The sequence below is a fragment of the Osmerus mordax genome, chromosome 23, assembly GCF_038355195.1.
Source record: "Osmerus mordax isolate fOsmMor3 chromosome 23, fOsmMor3.pri, whole genome shotgun sequence".
In the NCBI taxonomy this organism is placed as follows: Eukaryota; Metazoa; Chordata; class Actinopteri; order Osmeriformes; family Osmeridae; genus Osmerus; species Osmerus mordax.
In genome coordinates, this window is record NC_090072.1 from 8,007,978 (window position 1) to 8,019,630 (window position 11,653).

The 11,653-nt window shown below is 41.1% G+C and overlaps 1 protein-coding gene across 2 annotated transcripts; it reads right to left on the reverse strand.

The window, feature by feature from the left end:
• Positions 1-2,579: 2,579 nt before the first annotated feature.
• On the reverse strand, positions 2,580-10,297 carry LOC136967514 (phospholipid scramblase 1-like). 2 transcript variants are annotated; one of them, XM_067261328.1, is made up of 7 exons: positions 10,068-10,297; positions 6,673-6,943; positions 6,503-6,545; positions 5,596-5,816; positions 4,913-5,074; positions 3,054-3,215; positions 2,580-2,959 (listed from the first exon to the last, which is right to left on the reverse strand). In XM_067261328.1, exons 2-7 carry the CDS (start codon positions 6,925-6,927, stop codon positions 2,930-2,932), a joined length of 873 nt encoding a protein of 290 aa, XP_067117429.1. In that variant the 5' UTR covers positions 6,928-6,943; positions 10,068-10,297; the 3' UTR covers positions 2,580-2,929. The 2 variants fall into 2 exon arrangements, with proteins under 2 accessions (XP_067117429.1, XP_067117430.1); XM_067261329.1 differs by having other exon boundaries at positions 6,673-6,863; positions 10,068-10,295.
• Between the last annotated feature and the right edge of the window lie 1,356 nt (positions 10,298-11,653).

The window sequence follows — 11,653 nt, forward strand, 5'->3', positions numbered from 1 at the left end:
AACGTCGATTCCACAACCCTCGAGTTAACTACGGTCAAAATGTGTCGACCAGACCTGTCAGTTTGGCAGATAAGCTTGACAACAGTAAGGTGTTGTGTGGTAATGGGTTCGTTCTAAGTGCAGGGGGGGTATTCGTCGTAGCTCGCTAAGCGGTTTAGCGAGCAAATTTTCAGGCTAAGATAAAAAACGCCCCTCTTTTTGGTTCGTGGAAGCAACTTTCGATAAATCACCATAGTAACATATCAATTAGCACTAACCTGCTCCAGAGCAGGCTAACGTAAGTGTAGCTGGATAAGCTTGCCACACCCCCGGAAAATAACATGGCAGCTCCCTTTTTGAGAGACCCAGTTGACCAAGGAGCTATATTTTAGTTCGATTAGCTTTCCATACCAATAGAGTTCTTCGCGATTGCCAAGATCCTTTATTTCACACGGATGAGTTCTTGTTTGAGCGATATCGATTCAGCGGACAGGGACTCATTTATTTGCAAGACCTTCTCGGGCCGTACATTGCAAATATCATACGCCGCAGCAAGCGTTATGAGCTTATGCTGCTGTATGTGAATATGTAACGCTATGTTTTAGGAAATGTCTTGTCTTATCTGTTGTGCCTGTGCTTTTTATATGTTTCACTGTGGGAGAGTGGGAAACGTCATATCGATTCCTTTTTATGTCTTGGCATGTGAAGAAATTGACAATAAACTTTAACTGTGCTTCAGACTCTGCATAGCCTTCAGGTTTTTTGCGTCAGGTATAGGCTAAATTTTTATACAGTATAGGCGATGCAGAAAACATTGGCAAAGCCGCAGCATGCGTTGCTGTAAGAAAAGTGTACTTGGCGCTTAACCAGCTGATGAATCAACTCATCATATTCCCTGGCCATGTCCCAGTCAATGAAATCAAAGAGGGATTTACACATAGGCCTACATGCATATACACATATATAGTACATGATATAAGCTCAGTAGCCTACATATATCCTCATAAGTGTCTATGAATTCGTATCAATTAGATACTCTTTGGCCTTGTTTTTATCTAGCCTACTTATTCTGAAAATTTCCATTAAGCCTACTGCCAGCAGGCACATTTAAAGAAATGTGATCTGATTGGGGTAATGAGGCACTTAAGATGAGCCTATACATTTCCCCAAAACTTTCGCATTTATAGCTTATCGGAAATTTTGCCAAGCAGCTTGTCTTGCTCTGGCAGCGGCGGTGTTTGACTTAGGCATGATAATATGTTTATTGTCTTCGCAGAGACAGACTCATTATAATAGTTTGCTCGGATGGCGAGAATAGCCTATCACCGCTCTCTCTTTCGTCTTTTCCGCCATCATACCGTTAGAAAATCACGGTTTTGGTGATCGACCTTTCCTGCCTTTTGAAGTAGGACGTGCACGTGCAATTTCCCTGATAAGTTTAGCCTGATTGAAATTAACCACATGATTTGGATGCGGATCAGCCGTTGACGAACCGATATTTGCTGTTCTCACTCATCTCGCTAATGTTAGCGGGCTAAAGGGACAATTGATTAACTTAGCTTCAACCCTTACGACGAACGGGGCCCAGGAGGCTAGGCTAGGAAACATCAGCCTCAACAATGCATTTTATTCTCTGTATGATCTCCAAGTATTGGATGAAAATTGAAAAGGTTTGTTGGCTTACCTTCAGCCACCACTAGAGGATGTTGACTCAACTAGAGTTGTATTTTAAATGTAGCCTATGTAACTGTGTCCCAATGTTAGGCTATCTTAGTCAGCTCACAATTCAAAATCAGCTATAGTGCTTTTTACATTTACTCATAGCAGACGCTCTTATCCAGAGCGACTTACGGTAAGTACGGGGACATTCCCCCGAGGCAAGTTGCCAACAGTAAGGACACAACGTCATTGGAAGCCTGGAATCGAACCGGCAACCTTCTGATTACTAGCCCGATTACTTAGCCGCTCAGCCACCTGACTCCACCACTTTTCCAGTCCATTCCAGTCCAGTTCATACCCACGTAGGAGGGGACCATCTTGGGACATAACGTTCCCTAAAAGTTCTCTAAATGTGCCCTTACAAAAAACGTTAATTCAAGTGTGCAATTAGTATTCTTCTTTTAAAGTAACAATTAGTTTTTTTTTTCAACACAATAGCATATTAAAAGCTTTTTTAACACATATTGGATTTTTTGAAGTAGTAAGTAAGTAAGACTTTATTTATATAGCACATTTCATACAAGAATTGTAGCTCAAGGTGCTTTACATAAAATCAATAAAAACAATAATATAACTAATAAAAGTAGTAAAACCCTTCTGAGATAAAATTACTATAATGCTTCGCTAAAAAGGTAGGTTTTAAGCTGTCTTTTAACAATGTCTAGCACTCCAACGTTTGTTTTACATACCATCTTCTAAATGTTAATGTTCAAGTTAGCAAGTCAGCTTTGAGGTGGAATAGCTTAGAGTAATTATAGGACTAAGTATTTGGTGAGGTAAAATATGGCTAAAATTTGATGGCAATGCTGGAGCAAGACTATTTAACAGAAAACCAATATACATATTGATCAACATGGCATAAGCAATGCCATGCATGCGTTGGAATAAACTTCACATCCTGGATCCCATCCGCAGGATGTAATAAACATTTCCAATCATTAAGGTTGGACCAACACTAATGACTGGACGGCATTTCGACAGAATGCAATGATTGGACGGGCTACTTGTCTGCATTGGGCTAAACTGCAGCTCATCATCAGATAAATAATCCAGTTTTGTATAAATAAAGAAAAACTACAGGACTGGCAATACGGCAGATTACAAAATGCTTTGGAAACAGGCAGGATTTTATCCAGAAAAAATGGCCTTGATACAGACAAAGAATAACAGATTGAATTGACTTTCTTTCTCTCTCTTCTTTTCTACATGCCCATGTTATGAGAAAAACGTATTACGACCACCTCTCAAAGTACATAAAATCCTGTCAAGAAAAAGCAACAAAAACATTAAGTCATTCAAAGTTAAAATAATTTCAAACAAACATTAATTACCAAAAAAACGACAGATGGACTCACAATGAGAAAGCAGGTGCCCATGAGCACGGCTTTCATCTTCACATCCATATCGAGGGGGAACTGGATACCAAAGTTATCTGTGTCGGTCAAGGTCTCCTTAAGAAGACCGCTCCACTGCTTGCTGATTCGACCAATTGGCTCTTCCCCATCTTTCCCCCACAACTACAAGTGGGCGAAACGGACACGGGTTAGACATACAAATAAGTTCATTGTTATGTCCATTTTCTTTTTGGGAACCTTCTTTATGGAGTCTCGTGAAAAACATGACACTTGGGGTCTACACTACAAAGCAGGATTTGGGGTTGGTGAGGTAACTTCAGGTTTAAACCTGGGTTTTCAGTGTCACAACGATGGTTCACTTCTTCACAGGGTAAATCGCCATGGTAACTTATGCTGCAAACCTAACCTGCTCAGGCAGGTTATGTTTGAGATAACATATCAACACGTGTGAAAACACCACCTACTGATCAGTCAAATCTCTTGGAAAATTGCTTTATCGTTTCTAGAAGATCCTGTGACCTTGTGCACGAATAGTGAAAGTTTTTTGAGTCTTCCCCAACAAGTATCTTTGTAGCTTTTATGGATAACTGATAACTTCCTAAAACAGAGACTGATTAAAGCACCAAAGGCTTGTTGACCGTACAAGATTTGCAAGTCTGCTTTTTTTCCAAATCATTTGAATCATGTTTTATATACGTTCTTTATTTGCTCCCAAGACAGTTGTAACACTGTTGTGCGGCTGAAAGAATAAGGCTAAACAGTCCACACACTATAACAATACACCTAAGGAACACATTAATTTAATTGAATACACAATTGTAGTAATACTAGTCCGATCTACTCATGCCTTAATGATGGCGGCTCTTGTAGACTTGTCCATGTTTGCAATTGGTCATAGGCTACTAGTGCACAGTGCCCGTGAGGCAGTCAATGATTAAGATGTCAGTGACACACACAGAATTCTGGAATTATAGATATTAGGGATGCACCGATACAATTTTTTAAGGACCGAGTACGAGTACCGATATTTTTTTTATGGTACTCGCCGATACCGATACCGCTACCTGTACATTTATGAATATACTGTATATATTATTATTATATTTGGGGTGATGTGGCAGTTTTCCAAGCACAACACAGTGAGACGAATGAATGTAGGACAGCTTCTTTATTATCACTCGAATGAAGAAAGTATTATTTTCATGTGCTTATCACAAACCAAAAGCACAAATTTCAGTGTCCGATAACCTTCAAAGGGCATAATTACCATTAAGAAAGGCTGGTGGGATTAGCCAATAGGAGACCGACTACGCTTGTCAACAGACTTTTATCAGCTAGAGTTATTAGAAATGATGGTTGGTCTTCTGCAGTAGGCTGATACCGCACTAAGTTTCTTTTTATGCTCGCAATCTTTAGTTTAGTGAAATGGTGCGTTCATGATAAAAGTAAGTTGTTTGGTTGTTGTTCTTAGTCCTCTGATTGTTTAACCTTAATTCATTCTGTAAAGTTTATAAATACTGGTTCTCTGTTAAATTGTCTTACCCCCACAAACATTTAGACATTTAGTTCATTACATGAGTTATTACATGCACAATGTTTGAGCCAGTTGTCATAATTGTAGGCCTAATTCACCAAACAGCACTGCATGTAGAGTTATGTCTAAGGGGTGTTTGCTATGTTTACATTAACATTTGTATTTTTGTTCTTTATGCTATGCAGCGCTGTAAAATTGTATTGTATTTTCTGTATCACATTAACATAAATAAGACACCAATAACTTAGGAAGAGTGTTCTTATAAACTAAAAGGTATCCCAGGTATGTTGAACTTGCTTGCTAATACAGGCCCCTGTTTCTTCACCTCAAAGTTGACTTCGCCACAGCAGTTGAAGGCGAAGCAGGGCCCCTCCAATGTCATCAGTGTCTCTTGGTTGGCCCCTTGAATGGTGAACTTTGGAGTCCAAGGGTGCCAGACCTGTGACACATAGCCTACAGTGATGCCCGGTGGAGCCTGCACCTCAAGCTAAGAAAACACACATACATCATTATGAAAATGTACATACACACATGTATATGTCCTAAACATGTCAAAAATGGGCACATACACACACAAATTGAAAGCTATTACCAAGTGCACATATCTGGGCATGGGTCATGTGGCTGAAAATAGTCCTAAATTGTTTAGGACTGTAGGACGAGTGAACAAATCTCTCCTTTGTAGCGTAGCAACCATTTCCATTACAAAACGAATACACATGGCAACAGCAGGGTAGGGCTTTCATTAGTGGAGGCGGACCACAGTCCATGTGTGAGGGCTCCGATGGTCCATGGGGAATGTGCTGTAGATTCAATTAAGACCATCCGAAGTGAAGTGATAGCGAGATCAAAATGGTCTAGGAAACCGTTCAACTGACAAAGGCCATTTCACTGTGCAAAGTGGAATGTGGTTTGTACTTTATACCACGCACAACGCAGAAACATGCTATACTGTGCCTTGTCTTCTCTATTATGCACACGCACGCACACAAACCCACAAGCACACACCTCTTGCAGGCAGCATGGGCAGAGGCATGAATTGCAGCGGAGGGGCCGTATAAGGCGGATGACCTCTCGGCCCATGTTGTCTTTGATCTTCATGTCGAAGCTGCGTATGGAGCCACAGCAGTTCCTGGTGCAGCAGTCATTTGTCTCCTTGGCCTTGTAAATCTGCTGGCCCAGGGTGTTCTTGATCTCGTACTGGTTGTTGCTCTCAAAACCAAGGACTACTGAGAATCAGAAAGAGGAGAAGAAGGGATTAGCAATGACTAATAGAGGTTAGGAGTCAGGAGGAAACTTGAGTGGCTAGGCCATACAACAGAGTATAACAGATATCACCACCCAGTCTTTACGGATTCATCAGCTTCCCCAGCTTCACCTTCCCATCTGCCTCATCACCCTATGGTTTTAGCAGAATCATCAACCACCGCCACCACCAGTGTCTTCTTTCCATAGGAAGATTTATATTGCTGCTCCTCTGGGCAGACGCCCAAAGCGTCAAAAGACTTTCTGTCAAGACTAATTATCATCTGTTCAATAAACTGTTCAAATATCATTTGTTCAATAAACATTATCTTTACTTCATTCACAGGTCTCTCCTGATTTAAATATATACACACACATACACATGTATATATAATCATTTGTATTTATTTTACATGGAATGGTCTTGATGGCAAAAGCTCCCATTTAAACATATTTATGATTATGTAGAGACTGATGTTTTAACCTATTGAAAGGGCAGGTTTATGGTTTTCAATTTACAAATTGGCTGATTCACCTAAAACTGAAATGTGTCAAGTGCTACAAATGGGTATGCAATGCCAATGCATCATCAACCCTTTAAAACCTTCTGTCCCCAGATGACCACAGACTCTGGTCACCACCGGTCTTAGTAACAGATTAACAATCTCACCCTCCAGAAGCTCGACATTTTGGTGTATAAGGATCTGGTCAACCTGAAAAAATATATAAAGAACACAACACAAGATTATGTACGAGTCAGAAGGTGTACAATATCAACTAACACCTGTTGCATGGTGAGTGTTTGACTTTTACAGGTTATGAGAATTCTCAACCAGTCACCTGGGTTAGGTACTCCAGCCCAGGTGGCACACCAACAGGAACGGATGCTGGAGCTGGAGCCAGAGCTGGGGCAGGGGAGATGCCTCCAGGGGCACCCAGCTTTGGACCTCCGTAATCTGGCATGGGACCGTGGCCTGCTGGTCCTGGCAGCTTCTCAGGCTGTGGTTGGGGCTGGTAACCAATGTTGACGCCTGCAGGTGGGGGGGCATGGCTTAGATCACCATAACCTCCCTGTGGCACATGGTAGGGGCTCATGGAGTAACTGCCTGGGCTGCATTTCCCGATAACGATGGATCGTAGCAACGATCGAGCAAAAAACGAAACCATCGATATTTTTTACGTGTGTTTCCCAAACATGCTCGTAAGGAGTAGGCTAATCTATGCACTTTCAAGAGTTACGAATTTTCAAGAGACACTTTAGCTACGATGTCTTTGGGAATGGCCCGTAAAACTAAGATTCGTCCTACGATGGATTCTACGATCAATTTAGGCTTACAACGCTTTCGGGAAACGCAGCCCTGGTTGGGGCATGGGTCTCCTATGGTGAACAGAAAAGAAGAATACTATATTTTCCATGACCTATGGACACATCACATCTTTGTGAGACTTGTGGGAGGTGATGTTCTGTTTGACTGCTTAAGCAAAAGGGAGACAAAATTGTTTTACATGGAAAAGTTAGCCCCTTTTGTTGAACAGGCAATGAAGGAGTAGCCTGGTCCTAACCAGACTGTCGTACATTTCATTTGTACAGAGAGTCTAGCCTCGCTCCATTGACAAGCGTTGACTTCCTTGTAGGCGGGTACTCTGTTGAAGTTTAAAACTATTGGATCTGCCCAGAGCCACTCTGATCTGCCATAACCAATTGCTAGCATTCGCCTTAGCCAGTTCCTTCACCACTACTGTAACAGAGCTAGCTGCCGTAGCTGGAAAATCAAACTGTTCCCGAACCCCGTGGGGAGGAGGGCTGCAAGATCATGGCCACCAACAAAACTCAGCAAAACTTGTTCTTGCTCCGGCTTTATCTTATGGATATTCGGCAGCGTTGCTACAATGGACCAAATGGCTTCGCTCGCATCTTTCTCCGCCGCCATTACGGAACTACAACACAAACTAGCGCACGACATCAACGTCATCGTTCTCAGCCACTCCCTCTGTTCGCTGATTGGCCGGTAGAAAATTAACCGGAGACATCTAGGCCGTAAGGTGAACCCTATTATCGTTTCATCCCACTCCACAGTCTGGCATCTACACAATCTTTAGCTCATAAAAAAGAACGAGTCGTGCTTAGCTACCCAAAAAAAATTTTCGCTAAAATTCCAGTCGATTGTCGATGTGTCTATGTTTTAATGCAGAACTAGTTTCTTCAGAGCGTAATAGGATTTTGGTGGCACGGTTCGACACGTGATCGTTCTACACCAATAAGGTATCTGCTTTTTGTCCACATGGATGGATATGGTTGGCAAATAGAGGATGGGGCCTTGCATGTCACCTGGATGACCAGAAATTCGGCCCCTGACAGTGTTTTGCATGTGATACACTGCGGCTGCAAAAGTGCCTGTGAGACAGGCAGATGTTCCTGTTTTTCGCTAGGACTGTGTTGCACAGACTTATGTCGTTGTTTTAACATTCAATTCACGTGGGAGTACAGCGGCACTTAGGAATGATTGGCTGGACCTGATGTTAGTTTCCTCCAGGATCACAATGACTCTTATTGAGACTTGTTGCTCTTGTTGGTTTGTTGTAACTGTCTTGAAATTATTGTACTCGCTCTGAAATATATTATTGTTGCTTGCTTTTTCCACAGGTACACTCTTGCACTTTTGAGGTTCTTGCTGCTCAAGTCTAACTACATGCTCTTATTATTCTTCCCTTTGGGACTTATTTGGTTTCACAATGTATGCTTCATGTTTGGCTACCCGCAATGTTTGGGGCTATCTCGTTGTTATGATCAGTGACTTATGCACTTTTGTAAAACTCTCTCTTGGAAGTCACTTTGGATAAAAGCGTCTGCTAAATGCATAAATGTAAATGTAATTCATTCATTCTTCCACAAATGAAAACAACAGTAAAAACAATCTTTATGAAAAGTATTAAATATGATATATAAAACTGTACAAAACAGAATAAGGAATAACAGATTATGGACACACAGTCCTCACTGTCAGTGTCAGGACAGTTATCTTCCAGTTCCTCAGTTTCTTTTGTGTTGGCACAATTACAACAATGACATAAGTCTGTGCAACACAGTCGTAGCGAAAAACAGGAACATCTGCCTGTCTCACACGCACTTTTGCAGCCGCTGCAGTGTATCACATGCAAAACACTGTCAGGGGCCGAATTTCTGGTCATCCAGGTGACGTGCAAGGTCCCATCCTCTATTTGCCAACCATATCCATCCATGTTGACAAAAAGCAGCTACCTTATTGGTGTAGAAAGATCACGTGTCGAACCGTGCCACCAAAATCCTATTACGCTCTGAAGAAAGTAGTTCTGCATAAAACATCAACAATCGACTGGAATTTTAGCTACAAACTTTTTTTTGGTAGCTTAGCACGACTCGTTCTTTTTTATGAGCTAAAGATTGTGTAGATGCCAGACTGTGGAGCGGGAATCATTTTCTAAAAGACTTTTCGTTTTTCACCTTGCGGCCTAATCTGACTTACGTACCTCATGTCCAGACCTAGTACAGAAGCAAAATCAAAATTGAGCGGAAGTACGTAGGAGGGCAGAGCCAGGCTAATGAAAGAGAGCACCTGACCAGATTTGGTGTTCCCTGTTGGGCAGAAAGCTCTTCTGCATCCATCAATCCTGGTCAAAGTTGAGGCACCCCGGTGGCAAACCAACAGCACATACCACATAGGTTAAGACCTTACTGCTGGGGTCTGGGTTTGAATCCAGCATGAGCCATTTTCTTTTTTTCCTCCCCTCTCTCCCTCACCTTTCCTGTCTCTCTTCATCGGCCCCAATAAAGGAGAAATGACCTTATAAAAACCTGGTCAAAGTTGAGTTTCAACACATTTACAGTTTTACGAAAGAAGCCAAATAATTATGTCTCCATGTGCCATACTGTCTTGAAACAACATTTCTCAGAAGAGTGTGTGCCCATTAGCCATTGCTCTACAATACAACACCACACTCCAATCAGGCAGTGCCTGCAGGGATGACTGGTCATGTCTGCATGCTCGAAAAAACGACGTTAGTGTATTGGCTGAGCGGTTAGGGAATCGGGCTACCAATCAGAAGGTTGTAAACTACCAGTCTCCATGCCAATCAGTTTCCAAAGCAAATTTGCTTCCTGGTTCCTAACATGTCGGCTCATGTATTCTGGGAGTTCATTAAATGCACCATGACATCTAATATATATATGAGGGGAAGAACGGCGGAGAGACACTCACCTGTAGCAGACATTGTGAGATTGTGTTTTTCTGTCCAGACAAGCGGGAAAGTAGGTTTAACTTCCTCCGTTGCCCACCCTCTGGTAGTGATGTTTCGTTTGTGAACGATTCGTTAATTTTGAATGAATCTTTAGTATGACTCGGTAACGAGTAGTATCAGAAGAAAGTGATTAGTTCATTTTCTCGTGGCCGCGCATCGGGACTTTTGCAGCTCAGTAGAGGAAACAGAAAATCTCCCAACCTTCGGGTACGAGTCTTTTGATAATTTTGCACGTGACCTATCTTCGGGTACGAGTCCTTGGATAATTTTTTCATCAGGAAGAAATCTTAGTGCATCTAAACCAGCCAAGATAAATTTTAGTAGGATGGAAAGGAATTGCACATTTGTGTGGCAGATAATATTTTAAAAAGAAAAACTCCCGCATTAACTAGGCCTGCAATAGGCTACATCATGACAGTTTGTATGATTTGATATTGTCATTTATTATCACATAAGCATTTAAATATCACGGCAAACAATTAGGCTACACTGCTCTGAACTGTAAGCAAAGTAAAAAAAATAAAATAAAAAGTTAAACTAACAAAACCGGTAATTATCACTTGTGAACTAATGCCATTGGATAACTATAGTTTGATCATTTTTCACGTGACCTGCATAGGCTCAGAAGAGGAAACAAAGAATTTGTTTACCTCATTCACTTTCGCGGAATGAATGGTATTCGTTCACAAGTAATAATTACAGTTAGTAAGAGTTATTTAACTCTTTTAAATACCACCATGTTGACTCAGTTGGAGAAGTATTGAAAATGTATGTAAGTTTAACTGTGTGTCCCAACTTTATTATCATGTAAGAAAAAGGCACACGAGCGCCTAATGTGCATGATAGTTAATTGTTCTATTCATGATCATAGAGATGTTTCTTAACATTTCAGACTACTGTATTCTAACTACTATCTTAATCCTCCTGCTTGAAAATAAATCTACAGTTAAATCCACCAACGTTATTGCAATATCCTGCTGTCACTGCCTCACAGAAAAGCCATAGAATAATTTTAACTTGATCTAATAAAGTAGACCAAGTGCTACATATCTCTTTTTCCTGCTCTTAAACTACAATCATCATCACACAAGTGCATTTTTAAACGCTATGTTATCGGCCAGCAAAATCAATTTTAGAGCAGCGGAGATTACACTACATTAGGCTACTGTGTTGAAGATACTAAGCACTTATTTTAGTAAATATGTCACCTCTAAATTATCTCATAACTTAATTACATAGGACTATTGCTCAACATCCTCTTTATTGAAGTTATAAACAGGCTCTGTGATTTATTATGCACTCTGCATCGAACTTTCTAACTATAATGGAAGGAATTTCAGTATGTGTGTGAGTGTGTGTCTGTGGCAATTAGTCTATCTACGTTGTATGAAGTAGAAAAATCCGCAGGTGTATCGCTCAGGACCCAAGTAGCCTTTTGGCAGGGTTAAATGTGAAGGTGTTTGGATTAGCGATTTGCGACAAATAAATATAGCCTGAATATATAAACGCATTAGGTGCTATGTTTAGCTGTATTACACAATAGAGC

Bases quoted from the DNA above. Each gene is read 5' to 3' on its own strand.
- LOC136967514 (XM_067261328.1), bottom strand. From the start codon at position 6,927: ATGAGCCCCTACCATGTGCCACAGGGAGGTTATGGTGATCTAAGCCAT. The intron at 5,817-6,502 runs GTGAGATTGTTA...TCTGATTCTCAG, and splicing joins AAATGTCGAGCTTCTGGAGG to TAGTCCTTGGTTTTGAGAGC. The intron at 5,075-5,595 runs GTGTGTGCTTGT...GTGTTTTCTTAG, and splicing joins GCCCATGCTGCCTGCAAGAG to CTTGAGGTGCAGGCTCCACC.